The sequence below is a fragment of the Rhinolophus sinicus genome, chromosome 15 (genome assembly GCF_057876585.1).
Source record: "Rhinolophus sinicus isolate RSI-liver-muscle chromosome 15, RSI-T2T, whole genome shotgun sequence".
NCBI lineage: Eukaryota > Metazoa > Chordata > Mammalia > Chiroptera > Rhinolophidae > Rhinolophus > Rhinolophus sinicus.
Window position 1 is genome coordinate 1,403,099 of NC_142515.1, and position 21,132 is coordinate 1,424,230.

General features: G+C 53.7%; 1 protein-coding gene across 5 annotated transcripts in view; it reads left to right on the forward strand.

The window, feature by feature from the left end:
- Positions 1 to 21,132, forward strand: part of TCERG1L (transcription elongation regulator 1 like) — a 403,196-nt gene that overhangs the window by 343,344 nt on the left and 38,720 nt on the right. For all 5 annotated transcript variants that reach the window (XM_088791740.1, XM_088791741.1, XM_088791742.1 and 2 more), the window contains one exon: positions 18,744 to 18,835. In XM_088791740.1, coding sequence (XP_088647866.1) covers positions 18,744 to 18,835 — 92 coding nt within the window. The remainder of the gene's footprint in view (positions 1 to 18,743; positions 18,836 to 21,132) is intronic.

Sequence of the window (21,132 nt, forward strand, 5' to 3'; positions counted from 1 at the left end):
ACGCTGTGCTGCAAGCTTTTCGGATGAGGGACCTAGTGAGGTAGGCCTCTGCCAGCACATGGGGGCTGTTGTTTCCCACCTGAGAGGTGCACCCACGCTAAGGATGACAGACACATCCGCTCGTCACAGACAGGCTGTCACGGGCTTATTGTGCACAGCTCCAGGTTCCTGGGGTTTGCTAATGTGACAGTGACCATTTGCCCGCTCTCCATTTCACCTGCCCCCTGTGCTTGTCAGAGCAAGTCCCAACTGTGCTTGAACCGGACACATGGCCTGGGCCGGTGGGACAAAGGTGGGATCCACAGACCTCCGAAGGGTCTGCCCTGCAGGGTCTCTGCCACCCCCTGTGAGCACCTGGGGGCTTGGGTTTAGTGACACAGGTACATCACCGGCCAACATTTACATTCATCTTTCTTTACTCTTAAAATAGCATGTGTGTATGTACATGCAGAAATAGGTGACGGATATGTAAATGTGTATGTGCGCTTCCAGAAGCAGACTCAGACCCGCAGGCACCTCGTGTGTGACAAAAAAGGCTTCCATACCAAGGGCCAACACAGGTTGTTAGGGTAACGGTGTGGAGACAATGGGAAAGCCCCAGGTGACATAGAAAGGTGTCCCCAGATGGAGTCAGCAGTGACATGCAGACATGAAACCCGGGCACTTCTAGAGAAAAATCATGGCAGAATTATTATGTACTTTGGAGTGAGTAGCTCTTTTCTGATACGACAAGAAACCCAGGAGCTCTGAAAGGAAAGAACGGTAAATGTGACCCTTTAAAACATAAAATCTAGGGCGTGAAAGCATGATCGCAGTGAAAGCCAGAGGGCAGCTGCCCTCGGCCAAAAGGGCCCGTAACTACCAGACAAAGGATCCGCCATCCAAAGGAAAGCGATCCAAGGCACGGATATAAGGTCCATAGAAGAGGAAATCAGCCCAGAGATGTTTTCAGTGCATGGAAAGGTACTCATGCAATCATCCTGATGCCGTGTCTCCATCAGAGTGTAAGTTCCACGGGCAGGGAATGTCATGTTTTGTTCCCTCACGTACCCCACCCCCTGCCCTGGGCCACAGCAGTTCCTGGCACAGACGAGGTTCTCAGTGAGCGTTTGTTGAATGGAGGCACCAACAGTAAAGTGAGCATCTATTAAGACATGTGCTGTCACTTTCAGGTTGGCATGGTCAAAGGTGGATGCCTCAGTGTGTGGCCCTGGGCAGGAAGCCTGGTACTCCCCCGGGGTGGGAGGTGTGGTCGTTGGCTCAAATTGCAAATGGGGTGGTCAGTGTGGCAACACTGTGAAAACCACTAAGACATGCAGCCTCCAACCCACCAGTGTCCTGTGGGGCCAGCCTCACACAGGCTCCCTGGGGTGCCAGGTTGCTGCTGCGACAAGACCTGTAGGAGCAAAAGACCAGAGCTGGCCCTGCACCCATCCTGGGGCACACAGACGCTGGTCAGCAGGCAGTGGACACTATCAGCCACCAGAAGGACCATGCGTGCTGTCCTGACCTGGATCTCAGAGATGGAGCATTAGATTTTTTCAAAAGGCAGAAAGCAAGGGCTTTTTAAGGTACGTGTGTGTCCAGAAAGAAATAGAAAACAGATGTACTTATATTTGTCTGTAAATGCACCAATATCTAAGGAAACTCACTAAGAGAGTGTCAGCATCCATTAACTCCAGGGAAAGATGTGTGTCTGGATTTAGGAGTGGACGGCGATATTTCACGTTATATCCATCTGTCGTTTTTGGAAATGTGAATAATTAACAGTGGATGTGTTATCTATTAAAACTGAAGTTGATTTAGAAGGAGATGCACAGCCATTTCCCATGTATATATATGTATATTACATGTGCAAAAAATCCAAAGTCAAAGCCATTGAGGCATTTGGGTGAAACATCTTTGGAATTTTCTGTAATGATCGTCCTGAATTACTGTAAATGACGTGCCTGTTATTGAATGTAGACGTAAGTGAAACAGAGACTCAGCTTTGTCTCTGCCGTGCTAACTACCCTATTTCCCCGAAAATAAGACGTAGCCAGACAATCAGCTTTAATGCGTCTTTTGGAGCAAACATCAGTATAAGACCGGGTCTTACATTAATGTTTGCTACAAAAGACGCATTAGAGCTGATTGTCCGGCTAGGTCTTATATTCAGGGAAACATGGTATACGCGGGGCTGCTTACCAGTGCAGTTGTTTTGTGTATATCTGCTTGTATTGCAGACGTTCATTTCTCTCTGACTGTGGCCTGTATATTTCCGGTGTGGATAAAGTTAATTGTGCAGACAAGAGTCATCTTTCATCTCCTTATAAAAGCCTTGAAGCCCCTCTCCCAGGTGTTCTGCAGGAGCTGGCTGAGTGCACGTGTTGACTGTTTGTTCGTATCAGGTGGGACTGTGAGTCCCATGATTTCAACTCACTGACTAATTGCCTCAAACAGCCAGGGACCGTCACTGGCATTTAAACACAGGGATGACACCATGACGAACCCCGGCAGCGGCACAGCCCCATCTGCCCAAAGTCCTGGGCTTGTGCTTTAATTGCCCCAGCAGCAGACAATGGGGGTGTCGGCCCGCCCCCACCTCGGCATGTGCTGGGGCCAGAGCACAGGAAATGCTGCCTTTCGGTATCGGACACAGGGTGTGTGCTCCCGCCTGCTCCTGTCCACCCGGCGTGGGCTGACCGGGAAAGGCGCCATCGTCGGGCGGAACCCAGAGCCGCATGGAGCCCGCCCTCTGTGCACACATGGTCTCTTCTCTGCTCACTCAGCCCTGCTCAGCTGTGAGCAGAGCGCTCTGTGGGGGCGGCTGCATGGACCTGCCTGTGACAGCTCCACAGAGGACCCAGTGGCCTGAGCGCCATTTTGGGCAGTTTTGTGGTTGAAGAATAGCGAAGGGGCCACGGGAAGGTGGGGAAGTCAAGACCTGGGGGGACCCAAAGGGGCAGATGGTCTCAGCTTTGGTTTCCCATAGGCGAGCTGAGGACAGACGTGCCCAGGATGGGGGAGGAGGGGAGGGTCAGTCCGGAATGAGGCCACCGGGCTGCGTATCAGCAGAGTATCAGCTGGGGGCTCCCTGCGGGGCCTCTGGGCACCTGTCTTGTGTCCTAAACAAGGGACGGGCCAGGCTTGCTCTGGATTAGCTGGGACCTCGGCTCTCAGGTCTCATGGCCCTAGCAGATATCTGCCCCTCATTCATCACTCCTCCTCCGTCAGACCCTCCTGTGGCAGAGCTGGGGTCGGGGTGGGCTGACATCAACTTGACCTGTGACCCCTGCCATCCCAGAGGTCACTGTTTTGGTATCTTGAGCCTCTGCCCTCTGTCCAGCTTTTGGCCTGTGCGTCTCTGTTCCCCTGGAGCTGGGGGGTGTGTGGGCTCTGGTGGGCTTGCCCAGTCCTACGGGCCACAGCTGCGTGTGGGAGGGGACCGGGGTGTGGGCTGGGAGGGGGAGGACCCTGTGGGGTGACAGGCAGCCGGCCAGGGTTGACAGTGTGGGTTAGGGAACAGATAGCACGTGTCTGCTGCTCGATGCAGCTTTCATCCCCCAGCTCCCGGCTTCTCAGAGCTTCTTCACAAAAGTCGCCTTGTATCACAGCTGTTCTGTGAGGTGAACACAGGCGTCACCTTTATCCCGGTGAAGGCGGGTGAGGAAAAGCACAACCAGCCAACGAGCAGAGTAGAACGTGAGGGCAACTCAGGTGTGCGCAGTGCCCAGGGCAGAGTGGCAGACCAGGTCTAGAACCTTCCGTGCCACAGCCCTCTGCCTGTCAAACCAGATGTACGAGTGTCTCCAAACAAAAGTGACCACATTTAGTGCTCGGCCATTTCAGCCTGTCCTCTTTTTGTGGGAAAATAGTTTTCTTTTTCTTTCTGGAACTTTCTAGATCAATGCTTATCATCATTCCTCCCCCTCGTAGCTTCTTGATGGGTCCAGATATAACTCTGTAGACATCAAGTCTGTAGCTTTGTGTTTCTGGAGCTTTCGGAAATCCATTTTTGTCATTCTCCATTCTCTTTCTGGGCCTTTATTAGTTGCATGTCCAACTTGTGGATTCATTCTCTGTATCTGTGTTTCTTACCTTTCCTCTTTGTTTCATTGAGGTGAAATGCATATAACATAAAATTAATGATCTTAAAGTGAACAATTCAGTGATAATTAGTGCATCCACAGGGTGCAACCACCATCTCTGTCTGGTTTAAACGTTTCCTCACCCAAAAGCAAACCCGTCCTCCATTCATCAGCCTGTCCCCACGGAGGTCCCCGTTCTGGATATTCCCCGTAATGGACTCACACAGTAGGTGACCTTTCGTGTGTGGCTTGTCACTGAGCACACGTCGTCAAGGTGCGTCCATGGTGCAGCCCATGTCAGTGTTTCAATCCATTGATGGCGGAATAGTTTTCCGTTGTACGTCCACACCACGTTTTGCGTATCCATCCATCCACTGAGGAACCGGTGTTGTTTCCACCTTCTGGCTGTTATGTTGGTGCTCCTGTGAACGCTTGTGGACACGTGTTTGTTTGAGTACCTGGATTTAGTTCTTTGGGGAATGTACCGAGGAGGGTCTAACTCCTGAGGAAACGCCATTTTACATGCCCACCAGCAACGTACAAAGATTCAAATTTCTCGACATCCTTGCTGATGTGTTATTTTCCTTCTTTTAAAAATCGTCACCATTTTGGGGGCTGTGAAGTGGCCTCTCCTGATGGTGATTGTGCATTTCCTGCGAATGATGCTGATCAGGTCTGCATGTCTGTGTGGCCGTTTGTGCGTCTTTGAAGAAATGCCTGTTCTAAAGTCCTTTGCTCGTTTGTTAATTGGGTTGTTTGTCTTTTTCTTTTTTAATTGTAAGAGTTCTTTGTATATTCTGGACACTAGACCCTTATATCAGATATATGATTTGAAAATATTTTCTCCCAGTTTGTAGATTTTCATTTCATTTTCTTGATGGTGTCCTTTGGTGCAAAAAAGTTTTAAATGTTGATGAAGTGCAATTTAGTTTTCTTTTGTTTCTCATGCTTTTGACATCATATCTAAGAATTTGCCTAATTCAAGTCATGTCTCTTAATTTTTAAAACCTTTATTACATTCTTATCTAATTTGGAACAATTGATATTGCCTTTCAAACCTCTATTCATTGTTTTTTAAATATTTGGAATAGATATGTATGTATTAGAGAACAAGAAAGAACTTTGGGAAATATAACTGTAATTATATATAAATGTAATCGTATCTATCTATTATCTATCAATTCCTAGAGCTTGTTGGTATTCTTGAAATGCCATTTTTTGGTAGCATTTTGTTCCAGTTTCATGGAAAAAGCACCTTCTTAAATCCCCTTGAGGTCACTACGTAGAGCATGAAAGGACCCCAGGTTATTATAACGTTATAATCTTCCTCCCCGTTACACGCCGTCTGCTGTCACTCACTGACCGTGTCCTACAGGTGACCTTGTCCTTCGTGCTGTGCACTTGCTCAGGTGTCTGGCCGTCCTGAGCTGCCCACTCACACTTCGGAGTCAGTCAGCAGGAAGGCGAGCTCCGACCGTGCTGTGTGACTGTGCAGAGTCTCTGCAGACGGATTGCACTTGAGGTTGGGGGAGCTGGGTGCTTGCCGTTCAGTGGGGGATCCTTAGATGACTGCAATGGAGAGCCTCGCTCTGGTACGGGACCCCCACCTGAGGCCGTGGCTCTTGCCAGACAGTGTGCCCACTTTGTTGTTTATTTGTCCATTTGTTTCGCTTTAGTCTGATTGCTCTGCACGTGGGAGGGACACTTGACAAGCCCATTTGTGTCTTCCAGTGGGTGGCTGTTCATTCATTTGCATATGCAGCTAGTCAGCCATCCAACATTTATCTATTAAGCATCTATTTTGTGTCAATCACACAGTTGATTAAAGTAGGTTTAAAGATGAGAGCGCATGGCTTCTGTTTTCAGGGCGCTCACAGACATGTAATGAGCCATTTCAATGAGATACGCTAGAACAGACATATGTATAATGTATTGAAACACAGATGGACGACAAGGTCTCTGTGCTGTGAGTACAGGCTCTGCCGAGCACAGGCATTGGCTTTCTACCAGGAAGAGGGGAACGCCTTTGTCAGGCAGACAGAGAGGCAACCCCAGAATTAGAAACGTCCAGGGCAGAGGCACAAACGCAGAGATGCGTGATTGGAAAAGCCCGCAGCTCAGCCCAGCAGATGCCGAGCAGGATGGTCATCCAGGTGGCGAGGTGACTTTGGCCCATGGGGTTTGCAATTCGCCGCTCGACACCAGTGCAAGTAGGTACATGTTGGCAAGACGCTGAAGACACAGTTCCTGTCTCCATGGAGTTCACCTTCCAGGAAGGAACAGTGCATCAGCCAGTAATGTTACTGTTCAGTGATGTATCTGTGCAGTGATGAGACGCAGACAGAGGGGAGGGCAGAGCAAGAATGTTCCTTCAGCGTGGAGTCATAGACAGCGACCCAGAGCGTGGCGCCCGAGCTCCATCGTGGGCGAGCGCTGGGGCGGTTGTTCCAGACGGGGCAGCTGCGTCAAGCTGTGCCATGTGCTCTGGCAGAATTCTGGAGAGTTCCATTGAGAACAAGGTGCCGATGAGGAGGGTTGGGGCTAGATTCTGTCCTGCTAGGATGAGGTGGGGCTGAAGGCCGGGCGGGCGGGGTTGGGGGGGTCCAAGGTCGGGGGTGCAGTGGAAGTCCTGGCTTAAGGACCGGAAATTCTGATTCTAGCCAACAGAGCTGAACCCCCATGGTCACCAGTCCAGGAGAACTGGGAAAAGGAACACCCGAGACAAGGACCATCATTTGAGTATTTACAAAACAAAGGGTCTCTATTTACCAGGTGCTTCGTGGTAAGTGTAGGCTTGCCTGGTTTTAATTTTTAATACCTTTGAAAGAAATAGTTGTGAAAAATGCGAGTTCCCTGAAAGTATCTACCATACTTGAAGCCTGTGCAGCTCCCGTCGTAGGTGGTGGTGAGCAGAATAAACAGAACACAAGCCGACTGGGCTCCCCCACCCCTTCGTTCAGCAAAAGGCACCTGTCCTTGTCATGAGAACGCACCTGTGTGTATGGACTGGGCTGGGGCCTCAGGGGCCTCGGCACGGGCATTACTCTTCAGGTGATGGGTGGTTCGCCCAAGGCCAAACTGAATCTGGTGGTGCCGGCTGACTTCACGGAGCGACGCCATGAGCTCAGCTCTGCTTCTCTCGCCTTAGCCCACAGACCGGCAATCCCCAGCCTGTGTTCCTTAAAGGTTATGTTTGCCTTAAACTAATTAAAGCCATTTGTATCAAATGACTGGAATAGCCTCCCTTTTGAAAATAAAATTACTGAAAGAAGCTGGTTTAAAAAAAAAAGTCTGAGTTAATCTCATCAGCCGAGATGAGCACCGCGCTGTTAATTTCATGACATCGAAGTGTGAAAATAAATCAGCCACGTGCGGACTGCACTTTGAGGTGGATGCGTCTGAAAAAGTCAGAGCTGACTCTGAACGGGCCTGGAGAACAAGCGGCCTGTGGGTGCTGGAGCCGCGTGTATGTAAACCAAACGCTCCGGCCGTCGGATGGGCAGAGGGACTGCGCTTTGTTCTGGCCGTGCAGGGGCAGGAGAAACATAAGCACACTTTGTGCATCGGGCACACACCCTGGTAAGTACATGTGCATCTAAATCGTGCAAGTGCTTCCTCACAAATCATGATTTATATCTAGGAGAATTTTTGAAGCGATGTTTATTCCCTTCAAATTAGGTACCTAATGAGGTCCTACTGATGCTGGCTGCAGGGGACACAAGGACTGCCTGAGGCGCCAGCCTCTCAGGCTGTGCCAATCTGGGTGCCCTCACTGGGTTCTTTGCCCTCTGTCCTGCAACGACGACGCAAGGTGCGTCTTGTAGGTGGCACAAGGGGACTCTTCAGGCCTTTTCCCTCTGTGCACTTACTCGGGAGACTCGGGGACGTGTGAGGGGTCTACAGCACTCAGCAGGGCCTTGACGAAAGCACGGAAACAGACACATGTACACAGATGCTTAGGTTCACTGCTGTGTCACCGTGGTCTTGGTTTCCATGCCGAGAGCGGCTACATTTTAACACGAGCAATGATGCCGTGGGAGGAATGAATGGTCTTTCCCAGTGTCTTTGAAAGGAGCTGCCAAATGCGCCCTTAAGATTTCCATGAGAGAATAATTGCTGCTGCTTCCTTCAGAAGCGCCGACTGGATGCACGAGCTGTGCTTTGCAGAGAAGAGCATGGGCCCGAGGGCTGAGTTGGCACCTGTGGGGAGCAGGGAGACAGACGCCTGTGCTCCTGACCCGCAGGCTGATCGGGGTCTCCTCTGAGCTGGGGCCTCTCTGCTCAGCCACAGGCAGACCCCGTGCGGGGGACGAGACTGCTTTGGGGTGATTTTGCCCCATACCTGCTAGGATCCCGCTGCATGAGCGCCCCCCAGGGCAGATGCTGTGGGCAGTGTGGTGGGTTTGGCATCTCTGTCTACAGCCAGAGCCTTCCAGGTGGCAGTGCGTTGGGCGAATGGTCGTGCCCCCCAGTTCACAGGTGGAACTCCCACCTCCCCATGTGGCATTCGGGGACAATTAGGGTTTGATGCAGACAAGCGGCTGGGCCCTCAGGTTGGAATTAGTGCCCTCATGAGAAGAGACGCCAGTGCTTCATGCTTTCTGCCACGGGAAGGCACATCGAGAAGCACGTGGGCAGCCAGGGGGCAGCGCTCGCCAGACAGAACCCCACAGCACTGGCACCTTGGTCTCGGACGTCCAGCCTGCAGAGCTCTGAGAAACAGGTCTGTTGGTAAGCGCCCATTCATGGCATTGTGTTACGGCAGCTGAGCCAAGACAGGTATCGTTTTTCTCATTCTGTTGGGAAGATTGAAACTCAGGGTAAGCGATTGTACCCATAGGTCAAGGGAGTAAGTGGCAAAGCTGGGCTTTCGCTCCCAGGCCTGTCTGATTCCCAGCACAGCCTGTGTGCCAAGCCCGACACCAGCATGGTCCCCAGGGTGACGTGGCTGCTGTCTCACCCTCCATGGTTCTGATCCTCCCAGGCCAGGTCCCTAACTGAACCCCATGGCAGCCCCCGCACGTCCCAGGCTGTGGCTCATGGTGGGTGCTCCCAGCCCAGCCAGAGGACTGGACAGTGTGTCTCAGCCACGAGGAGCAGGGAGCAGGGACCCTCCCGAGAGGGGCCTCCGGCTCAGCTCCACAGCCTGCAGGCAGCGTGGGGGGCGTCTGTGCCGTCCTGGTCTGAACACTTCCTGCCCTGCCCCGAAAATGCATCAGACCCTGAGGCCCTCAAGGTGACAGGTGTGGCTAAGAATAGGACACACTGAGTGACCGTAAGTCCCAGAAACGCGGGCTTCACAAGTCTCCCTGTACATTACAATTGCTTTAATATCGGATCCCGTTTTTTACAAAAATATTCCTATTTGATAAAATTTAATGATGTAGTTTAGAATATGAATGTATTTAATCATGGGTTTCTCTTTCAAATATAACTGAAGGCTATATGAAAAGGTACTTTGAGGAAGTTTTAAAGTCTGAAGCTATGAATACTCAGGCTAAGCTAGCTAAGGTGTCAAGTGCAGTGTCGGAAGGCGGAGGCTGCGACACTTAGTTTTCGCATTGTCCAAAGGCACTAAGAAGAGTAGGCTCCTCTTGAGAGTCCTTTTCTTTTATGAAATAATAGCAACAGTTGAGGGAGGCCTTGAAAAAAATCTTCTGTTGGAAAATAAAAGTTAATCATTTTTACTATATCTATAAAACACTGTGTAATATGTGTACAATATACTATGTGTAACATTATTTATAGTGACAATTTCATACGTCATTGTCCTCACTTCTTCTAGCTTCCACGGCTCCCTGTGATGTCCAGACTGGGGGGCCAGGGGCTGACAGGTCTGACGCTGAGCCGACCTGGCTTTCAGTACCCATTGGCCCCCGCATCTGGGGACAGAGTTTCGTTATAGATGTCACAGCTCTGGGACTTTGCACTAGCTATGCCTTGTCTCCATGCGATGGCCCAGCCCACCTTTGGGGTCTCAGTTTAATATCACTGTCCCAGAGTCCATCTGCGGCCGGGCTCCAGAGGGCCGTCCTGGCCTCAGCGCTGGCTGGTCACTCACTGCCCGCCAGACCGCAGCTCCCGTGGCCTCAGCGAGCCTGCCTTCCCCCCATCCCCTCACACCTCGGCTGTGCTGAGAGCAGGGCTGCGCTTGGCACATGCTTTTGACCAGAAGTGGTTAGAAACCCTTTCTCTTCGGGGAGGACCGCTGTCCCCTGGGGCAGAAGCAGGAAACAGAGCTTCCCTTGCTGGCTGTCACCTCGGTGACCAGAGCAGATGGGGAATGCAGAGTGCCCGGGCCCCACCTCACAAAGGGCGCCCCTGGAGCCGGTGCCGTGACAGGGCCGTCAGCCATGCCTGCAGCTGTCTCAGTTGTGCTCAAGTATCGATTAAGCTCCGATTGGCTTGTTGAAGGTGATATGAACAGATTAGCAACATTTTCATTGGCCTCAAGATAAAAACCAAATAAAAACCTGTGATCCTTGTCTAATAACCTGTGGTTTGAAGGGGTCGCTGGGGACCTGTCCCCGCCCTGTGTCCCTGCCCCGGGGTGGTCATGTTGGTGCGCGGGGCTCTGCCTGAACTTTCCAGGGTCATGAGGCTCCGTCACATGCGCTGCTGCAGAGGCTGGAGGACCCCAGGCTACCGTGGTGGCCCTGGGGACGGGGGGATGGGGGGGTAGGCTGTGCCCTCGAGGACCCAGGATATCCAGAAGGGCAGGATTCTTCCTGCCTCTGTTTAGTGCATCCTCAGATGGAAAGGAAGTTTGAAAACCGACCCAAATGATACAAACATTGATGTTTCTGTACTCACGACTCCGTCCAGTCCTGCCTGGAAGAGTGGCTTGGCCTCTTGCCATGACCCGTGAAAAGGAACAGAGAGAGGTTCCACCACAGCCCCTGCCTGGATGCAGCTCCTGCCCGGGGGCCACTGGGGTGCTAGCGGCCAGCTCTGCCACAGGCGCCTGGCTCGCCCGGGCCTTCAGCACACACCTACTTTCCTTCTGCACCGTGGGGAGGGCCGGGGTGTGTTTATAGGAGCCCTCGGGCCCCCACGGTGTGGCATTGACTCTGTGTCAGCAGAGGCTGCGAGGCTGGGCTGACGGCTCCATGAGAGGGAACTAGCAGAGCCCCCTCGGTGGTGAGAGCAGCGGGTGTGTCCCCACGGATGAAAATCAGCATGACGCCACCGGACTTGTCACCGCATGTGTCGTTGACGCAGGCCTGGCCGTGGTGGAAAGGCTCTGTTTTCTCATCATGCATTTCCTTTGTGTCTCTTTGCCGTGTACAGGGCGGCCCATCTGCCGATTGTGGCAGGACCTGATCAGAGAGCAGCACGTGGGGGGGACGAGGTCAACCCGGGAGCAGTGACACGTGGGGCTGGCGGTTGGGGACGCCCGGGAGGGGCGGAAGTGCGGTCCTGTGCCCTGAGCCGCCTGGACCCACAGGTGTGAGCTGGTGATGGGCTGGGAGACTGGAGGTCAAGGGTCGGCACCACCAGTTTCCAGGTGGCGGCCAGGGCCCCTGCGAGGGCCAGGAGCCCCGGCTTCAGCTTCGAGAGGAAGGCCCGGGAAGCACACTCTGCCATCACGTGGCTCTTCCAAGCCTGTGAGGACCAGCTGTGACACGTTCGTTATGACATCATCAAAGCTCGGCCAATGGGCAGCCACAGACATTCCAACCGCAAAGCTGCGTCCTCCTTTCCCAAAGGAGCCACTGTAGGGGCCACACGCCAGTCAGCTTCCTCGTTCCTGCTGAGCTCCTGGGATGTCATCGCTTGTGACACCGTCTTGTTTAAAATTCATGATCCTGTTAGAGTGAAGCAGGTAACCTCACAGTGCAGAGGCTCAAAGCAGCTTCCTGCGGTGCCCTCCCCCCCAGAGACACCTCGGCTCTTAGCGGAATTCTCAGGGGCACAGAGACAGATCCTGCGAGCCCGCCCCGGTCCCTACCTGCTGGGGCTCGGGGGCCGGAGGGGGCTGCAAAGAGGTGAAAACGGCCCCACGCCAGGCTCATTGCTGGAGGAAGAACACAGGGGTTTGGCCTGTAAGCCACAGCGGGGGCTGGGGCCAGGGGTGGGGGGCTGCACTGTGGGGCACAGGTGCCACTAAGGTCTCAGTGAAGCTGGGGTGGGGGTCTGGGCAGGGAGCCTGCAGCGGACGTGCAGAGGCGTGAAGGCTCCTCCCTGACAATTCTGTCCCTTCGGCCTGTCACCTGCTCAGCGGCTGACGTGTGTCCCATGCTGCTGCTAGGTGGGGTGCTGGCCGCAGAGGAGCAGCGCACCTGCCCCCGAAACACCCTGGAAATGTAAACCCCGGGCCAGGAGCCGAGGGCGTGTACATGGGTTTCGGGCACCTCCACTCCCTGCTCGCTCGTCATCAGAAGCCCACCTTCATCTAAGAACTGGAGTGCTTTGGGTTCTAGAACAGTCCAGCAGGACGATCCCTTGTCCCCACAGGCCACCCTGACCAGTGGTGACACCGGATCCTTGTTAAGTCAAACAGGCGAGCAGCAGAATCCAGAAGCTCCACCGTGGGACCTTGGCTGGGGACAGACGAGCTGGGCCGTGTTACCTGTGGTGTCGCTTTACAGGGCTGGAGGGCATTGCAGGGGTGCAGCTGTGTTACAGGAGGGAGCTGCCTCACAGGACAGTCTCCCTCTCAGGTGGAGAAAGCCAAGCTCACGCCCTGTAACCTGAATGTTTACAAACCTTGAGTTCCTACAGAGGGAAATCCAGGATGTTACAGTCGGGTAAAAAGTGACTCTCTATGTGGCTCCTCAGCTCTAAGATCACTACCCATGAAAAATTTAGGTGGACTGAGGTGGGTTGCCATTTATATGAATAATCTTTGTTAGAGTGGAGTTCAAAGGGGCCTGCAGACTCATTTGCCAGCCTTTGCTGGGGGAGCAGGAGGGCGGGGAAGGGGGCCGTCTGGAGCTTCAGGACCCAGGTTCTCACAGCCCTGGCCCATCAAACGACCCTTCTCACCTGAGACCCTCTCCAGCACACGATGTCCTGGCTGCGGGACGCTCTGCTGGCCCACTGAGCAGTGCTGAGACCGAGCCCCTGGGACTCCACTGCCGGGCAATTGTGCCGTCTTTTCAGCCCCGTGGAGGTGGGCTGAGACAGCTGTTACAGTGCAGCTGCCGCCAGGATTTCTGCCTTCCTCTCAGCGTGTGGGATTGCTGCTGTGTTCCTCCGCGACATGGTAGGATGGTTCTGTCCCAGTGAGTGTCGTCAGCGGTGGGCATTCTCGGTGTCATCTTCATGCCGCCGTTGCGCTGCCAGGTGTCTGGGTCCTTTCACTCATGGCCTTGCGTCCCACTGTGTCAGACACTCTGGTAACAGGCTTGAGAAGACGGCAGCCTCTGTGGCCCCTGGTGAGAGGGGGGTGCTGAAGAGCAGGGTCTCCATGACAATCCACCGTTGCCACCTCTGTGCCCGCCACCCTGGCCAGCAGCTTCCCGGCAGCCTGGCGGAAGCCCAGCTCTGGGAGGGCAGCTCCCGAGGAGTTGTCACCTCTGCCTCCTGCTTCCGTCCCTGAGCCCAAGGGCACCTGCCCAGTCCTGCCCTTCTATGCAAACTGCGCCAGCAGGACATAGCCTGTGCAGTGATGGTTTCGCAGCGATGGGTGGGGCCTGAGCCCTGCTGGCAGGTCTCCATGGTAGGGCAGGCTTGCAAGGAAATGGGTTTGCTTCCAGGAGCACCCCCCCTGCTCCAGGCCCACGTACCCGGCTGCAGCCAGGCCTCGCTGGCCCACCTCCAATCCAAGCCCCCAGGTCCCCGCAGCGCTCTAGGTTTGTCGTGTCTCTCTCTTCCATCAGTGCCCCTGGGCCAGCAGCTCATGCTCATTTATTGCTCGAGCGGCATTAGAGCTGGACTCCGGCCACTTTCCAAAGACCGCGTCTCCCATGGATGTGTCAGTTCTTAGGAGGTGAACTCTGAAAATCAATGTGCTGGTCAAGCCTCATTTAGAAGCATATACAGTGGCCCTGAGTGGGTCCTTTTTATCATCTATAACATGAATTTCATTTTCCCTTATTTTATTGTCAAAAACTTCAAAGGAGCCCAACGCCACTTAAATTAACAAGTAATTTTAGCCCTCCCTAGTGGTTTGCTTTGCAACCTGGAAAATAACTCGCCTTGTCCATTTTTCTTTTGTGTAAAATGGGATGGTTTCCCACTTTGCCGAATTGTTGAGCAAATCATTTGAAGTTGGTGCTTATGGGGACAGTGTTCAGAATAGAATCCCATTCATCGGTCTCCCTGAGACACCTCTGTAAGTGGAGGGCACATAATTTGTTCTTGGAGGTGAGAAAATTCACACATAGAAATGGGGTCACTAGCTTGTGGCAAACAGAAAATGGAGCCCCAGTGACTCCAGGATTGTCCCCTGCCACCCCCAGGTGCTATGCAGGCCTTTCTAGGAAGAGAGGTCATTGGCGAGAGTCGCCCACATGACCCATCTGCAGAGCTATCCCAGTGTCACTCCCCGTCACTGCAGGAGAGGCCAGCGTGCACAGAGCTAGTGCTGTGCATTTTCTTTGCAAACCCTCCCCTTGACAGCCGGTGGTCTGCAGCAACCAGGCCCTCGTCATCCTGCTGTCCCCTCCTACCTACGGGCACCACCAGGGTCATGCGGTGCTGACTGTCCGTGGGTCAGGGGTCTCCTCAGTCTAGGAGGCGATGGGTCACCTAACTACAAATTCTGTCAGAGGTCACCATTGGCTTTTCAGGGGAGAAAAGGTTTGTCCTCTCTTGCGTCCCGCTCCTTAGGGCTAGTCCATCTTCTCGGTTAGGAGTGAGCCATTGTCCCAGCAGGAAACCCCAACAAGAATGTTCTCCCAGCCCTCCCTCCCAGGTCACTCTTTGTCCCGTATTCCTTTGGGATATGCCCCAAGCAGCTCGAGAGAGTCTGTTGGCTTTTGGAATCCCAGAAGCAGAAGAAACTTAAGAGATTGGTTTATTTTATAGATGAGGGAACTGAGGCCAAGAGGTCAATATTTAGTGAATTAAAATTCGGTTGAATCTCAGAATCGCCCTTTGAATTAGGAGAGGCTGACATATTTGTCATGCCTTTTTGACAAGTTACACAAGTTTGACTTGTCTGCAATGGTTCTTTATTTTAATGTATTTAACAAAGCAATTTTTTGGATGGTTAAAGAACCCTAGTGCTTCACTGAACCTCGGTCTTCTGTGCTGCTGCCAGGGAGTGAAGTACCGCAGGCTCGCAGCCCCTCCCTGCCGTGGCCCAGCTGCCGCTGGTCTGGGGCCTGATGCCAGGTGACGGCAGATACCTTTGTGTCTTCATGGTTCTGGGACTTTAAGAGAACAGGTGGCTTAGAGCCGGACTAATGACCAAGACATGATGTGCTTGGGAGTGGGCTGTGGCCTCTGAATAGGGCGAGAGCAGGCCCACCTCGTTCTTTTAGAGAAATGAAGCTGGGTAAGTGTCCAAAGCCACATCTAGCCAAGAGAAGGGACCTGGCATTTTTCTCATTTTTGTCAAGGGGATAAGTTATTGCCACTATTCACCTTCCAAGTCTTTTGTCCTGTGCTTCCCTCTGGGCACCCTCACCAATTCCTGTGCATTTTGTGGGGAGAAGCTCACTGCTCTCCACAAAGAGCCAGGATTGTGCTCGGTCCTACATGGGCAGTGAATACACACTTATCAGTTGATTGACGTGGGGCTTTCAGCCTGGACCCCTGTGCTCCTTGCAGACGTCCAGGTGACCTTTCCGGTCCTGGTCACTCAGCGGGCCAGGAGGAAAATCAAACCAAAGGCCATTCGGGAGCAATGTGAATCGCAGAGCTGGGCTGGATCAGTAGATGGAGCGCACGGGGAGAGATTCCCATCCTGCTTCTCTCGGAGCCCGGAAACGTCTCCCATGCGCCCCGACGTATCTTAGCTCCCAGCGTCAACTTGCTGACTTTCTTCCACAAATGACTTTTCCTGGACACTCAGGACTATTTATGACAATATCATCAGAGTTTGTGGAGAGGCCCAAAGCAGGAGCACTTACGCCTGTCAGAGTGGACCCCAGAAATGGCCCGCAGAGAAAAGCACCTCCACAGTAGGACGGCTGCGCCACAGACGCGATGGCCCATGAGGGAGCCCAGGGTCTGCGGCTCAGCACACACCTCCAAGGTGGCTGCGACCCGCGACGGTGAGAGAGCCAGCATTGAGGAGACGTGCAGGGCAGGCCGCACACGTCGGGGGGATTCTGGGGGATGCGTGTGACTGCCCAGCTGTCTTCTCAAAGAAGCAGCCACGGTGGGAAACGCAAAGCCTCGGATCTCAAAAGCCACATCGGAAGAGGAGTCTTACAAAGGTCGACTGTTCTCAGTAAAAGAAAGGTTCATGGTTTCTGAGCAGCTGAGGGACACGTGCTCCCGTCAGAGGAGAGCGCGGCCAGCCCACGGCCTCGCTGGGTGTTGTCTTCATGCCTTTCTACGGTGCGGGTTACTCCCTCGTTCGTCGAGAAGACATGGCGAGCCCTGTAACAACCGCTCTGTGTGAGCAGTGCCGCCGGCTGCCACAGAGCAGGCGCCGGGACCAGGACGCCACCCGCTCTTCCCTGGCATGGCCCGTGCGGAGTCGAATGCAGTGCACAGCGAATGGGCGGAAGAAGCCACCGCACAGGTCCAGCCGTAGAACAGGTCCCAGTCCTGTCACAAAGCACATGGACTCCGGGCTCACAACCGAAACATGCGACTTCATTCAAAGTCCAAGCTTTTCTGCCCCTTTCCTTGGACCTGCTTGGGGCTGGGTCTCTGTATGAGGGAGGGGGGCGGGATCAGTGTATTTTTCTTCTCTGGTCCCGCTCGCTCAGCAGGGGATGAGGCCCCAGGGCCTGCTGCTCCTCTGGGGAGTCTCCTGGGACTCACTGGTGTTCCCTGCGGCTGACCCCTTCCTTTCTCACAGGCGCTGTTTTGGGGGCTCTCTCCTCTGTGGCCCCCACACAGGCACACAAGCTTCTGTGGTGTGTCTGACCACCTGGGCGCCGCTCCCCACCCCGTCTCCTCGGCTGCAGGTGGGGAAGAGCTGGGGTTCCAGGACGGGTGCCACCTGGGTAAACGCTGCCCCACTTTCTTCCTAGCTGGTGGTGGCCGCATCGAGGCCCTGGGCTGAGGCCACTACAGCTCCATTGTCACCTGGTTACAAGCACGCTCCGTCAGATGAGGGGATGGGGCAGAGTACCCAGAAAATCTATTGTCGATTGAATCGAGTCCCCCACACTTGCTCTGTGCGTTGTGACACCGGAAGAGGAAGACACTGGGGCTGAGGGTCATGAGGTCTCCACCTGCCAAACGGTCTCTGCAGGGCGCATGGGCAGCCATGGAGGAAATGTGGCCAGAGGGCTGGACGTTGGCTCCATCAGCTCCGTGAGCTTCTGCCTTGTGCAGACACCACACCTCAGTGGGGACCAGACATTTGGTCTGAGTCCAGAGCTTTCCCCTTGGCACTGCTCTGCCTCTGAAGTACAGTTGTCACCAGAGTGTCCCCAGAGTGAGGTGAGTCCCCACTGCGGGCTGTGGATGAGGCTCTGCAGCCATATGGTTCCAGGGGCGGATGCCCACTGGGCTGGACAGCTGGACCCCAGGTGGGCCCCCAGCCTGCGGGGCCCCTTCCTGCAAACCTCCTTCCCAGAATGGGGCAGACGAAGCCAACAGAGGGAGCAGGAGGATGGGATGGAGGTGAAGTGGGCACTGGTGGCCCCGTCACCCCATCGCCCCCCAAGTACAGATGCCTGGGCTTGAAAGAGGCCTCAAGGCACAGTTCCTGCCACTTCCTTTGTGTGTGCACGCACACACACGTGTGTATACACACATGTGTACACACACACGTGCACACATGCACACACACACTCATGCACACGCTCATGTACCACAAGGCTCACTAGGCTCCCGTCTTCCCTTCAGCCGGGAAGGATCTACGGGGACCTTTCTATGCTGCACAACCTGTCGCTCCAGGTCGAGGGGTCCTGACCTTCGAGCTGGTGGGAGAGACGCTTCCTGGGTGTCCTCAGTGAATGTATGTGTCAGGCTGGTGTGAGGCTAAACGGTTCGGGTTTTCCTTCTAGTCCTTGGTGTGAACAGCGGTTAATCTTGCTGTCTGTCGGGGCACCTCTGTGCCACCTGCAGACGTCTGAGAACAAGACAGAATGTAAACTTCCTTTTGTGTTCAGAACCTTTTCCGTATTCGGCATCCACAGTTGACACTTCCCTTCTCCCCTCCCAGAGGTCGTGGGGGCCGACCCGAGGCAAAGCCAGAGCCCATGTCAGTGGTGAGCACACAGACATTGGGCCCAGGTGGCCCTCGGTGGCCACCAGCCGCTGAAGCCTAAGAAAGCCTGGCTCTGCTGTCACATGCTGGCTGTCCCCGCCAGGGAGCCCGTGTCCCCTGTCCAGAGCCACTGTGGCCGGGTGCACGAGGCTTGGCCAACAGCGTGTGGCTGGTGCCGCGCACGGGCAGGCAGTGTGCCCAGGGCAGTGATGTCATTGGAGGACCTCGTCACGAGGCTAAAGTACAGGGGACGTGACAGCACACCTTCCTGTGGAGGCAGTGTTTGCCAATTGAGTTTTCCAGGCCACGTTTTGCCCTTGTTTAGCTTTTCCAAAGTGATGTGACAAATGGCATGCTAATTCATGGTGATTGTTTTGCTCCAACAGAAAGAAGCAGGGAGCGAGGCCCGGCGCCCTGCGCCCCGACCCTGATGCTGCATGCGGAGAGGAAGCGCCCGGCCAGGCACCACGGAGACAAGGTTGGTGTTGGCCGAGCCCGGGGTCGGGAGGACTTGGGCCGGCCCACACGTCACTCCTGTTCCCCCACATGGCTCAGTGCAGGGGCGTTTAGCCAGGACACTGTGTGACAGTCAAATCCCAAGATCCTGAGGTCGCCTGGGAAAAAGGCTGAGGCATCCAAGAGCTGTGATGGGAGCAGCCCGGCCATGGAGCGTGGGTGTGACCCTGACTCCCGGCTACTCATCCCCAGCACTCAGGAGGGTATCACGGCGGGGGGGTGGCCGGCTGCACGCAGACACCACTCCGGCAAGGCCGCGTTCTTGTTTGGAGTTTACTGTTAAAGAAAAGCCAACAGGTTTGTTTGAACACATTCTAGCCTTAGGCCTCCCCTACCCGTTTGCCAGACGAGGTTTTAAGGACTGAGCATGAAGCATTGCAGGTTTGCCTTCACCTGAATAACCCGGGAGGTTCGCTTTTACGGCTGCATTTGAAAATCTCAAATGGCATTTAATTTGCCCAGAACTGTCACACACCCTGGAGGCCTCTGGTCTGAGCAGTGTTTCGCTAACTTGCTCTCTCACTTGACTTTTGTCAGCTCTCAGCACAGGCCCTGTGACATCGCTGTCCCCGCTGCTTTTTGTGCCAGTTCCCCATAGCGAGAACTCCCAGCACCATGGCTGGTTCCCACGGCTTCTGCCCCGTTGTGGGTGCCGACACTAATGGTGCAAACTGGTCAGGAATGGTACTGCAAATTAAACCTTTGCTCCCCGATGTAGGGCTTCTCTACGGGAGACCAGCGTCCGTGCCAGAATTACATATTTCTTAATCAGACCGTCTTTCCAGGCCCGTAACGACTTTCTTTATCACTTTGCTCGGCGCGTCTAATTCACTTTTATTGCTGTAGCATGGAAGGGCAGCTTCATGCCATGATTAGCCATTTCTGCCATCAACAGGAAGTCATCACCCTCGAGCGCCTCGTGGAGACGGCCTCGGTAATTAGCAGCACACAATCCCAGCGTGGCCAAATTTAAGTGTTTGTCCCGACACAAATCACCTCCCGCCATATTTCCTTGAGTAATTAGCGGGGTAATCTAGTACTCGGGGGCCCCTCACTGGGTTGCTACTGTTCAGTTTGCTTCATAATGAAAATCTCCCCTCGTTTTTCTAATTGGATTAGTAATATAAACTCTGCTATTCATGAATTTTTTAACACAGCTCTTCCTCAGTACTCCCTGTTATGTTAATTATTCTTCCTGACCTTATTTTATCACAGGAAACAAAGACATTTGCTACTACCCAAAACTTCTAAAGAAAATTGTTCTTAAACTTGTGAACTTAGGCTTAATTATATAAATTACAAGTCATTTATTTAGTGTAATGATCTGTGGCCGTGAACGAAGGGCCCCAGGGACACCCCAGTACAGCCGTGGATGGACACGTGTGGATGGAGGAGCCCGCGTTTCCGGTGTGGTTTTTCTGTCAGCTTCCGGTTTGCTCGGAGACCATGCAGGAACTTTTCCGGGTGCAGGTTGCCGTCCCAGGACTTCCCATCCTTCCTCCGGCCGGCTCTGCCAGCACTGGCTGTTCATTCCAGATGGCGTGAGCCCTCTAGGTCCCCGTCTCATGGATGGGTGGTGCCAATGGTGGCAGCTCCCTCTGTTGTCAACAATTTGACAAGAGCCCCTGTTTACGTGCTTGAGATTTATCTCACCTGGGCTTCTTTTACATTTTTGTTTGAATTTTATGTTTCAGTGCTTCCATCACCCGGCCCTTTCCTTTCTAACTTACTGTGTTTGTAAGGAGTCCAAGACAACGGAAGTGAGCCCTGGGGCCCCTCGAGCAAGTGTGTTGGGCTTTTGGTGCAATGGCTGTGCCTTGGGGTGGCTGACGCTGTGAGTGCCCACGTCCAGGTGTGGGCCCACTGACTTCACTCACCATTGGTCATTCAAACAAATGGTTTATCTCCTCAACGTCACTGTCTCATATGATGGTAGACACGGAGACCCTAAAACTTTTGGGTGACATCCTTTTTGTTTTTAAATGAACCTAGAGCTTTAATGTCACCTGCCACTCTCAGCACACAGCCTGCTTTTGCTTTGGGTAACACGCTGGTGTTTTTTCAAATTCACCTGCTTTTCAGAGAGAAAGAGAACACGGTCTATATCCTGTTATTCTGAGTTTGAGATTAAAACCACAGAACAGGTGGCAGAAGAGGATGAGTCCGTCACCACCAGACTTGGCTGTGCTCCCTGGGGTTTCACTCCCGTCTCGTCACTGCTCCAACATCGAGATGACACTTTTCTCATGAGTGCCCGTG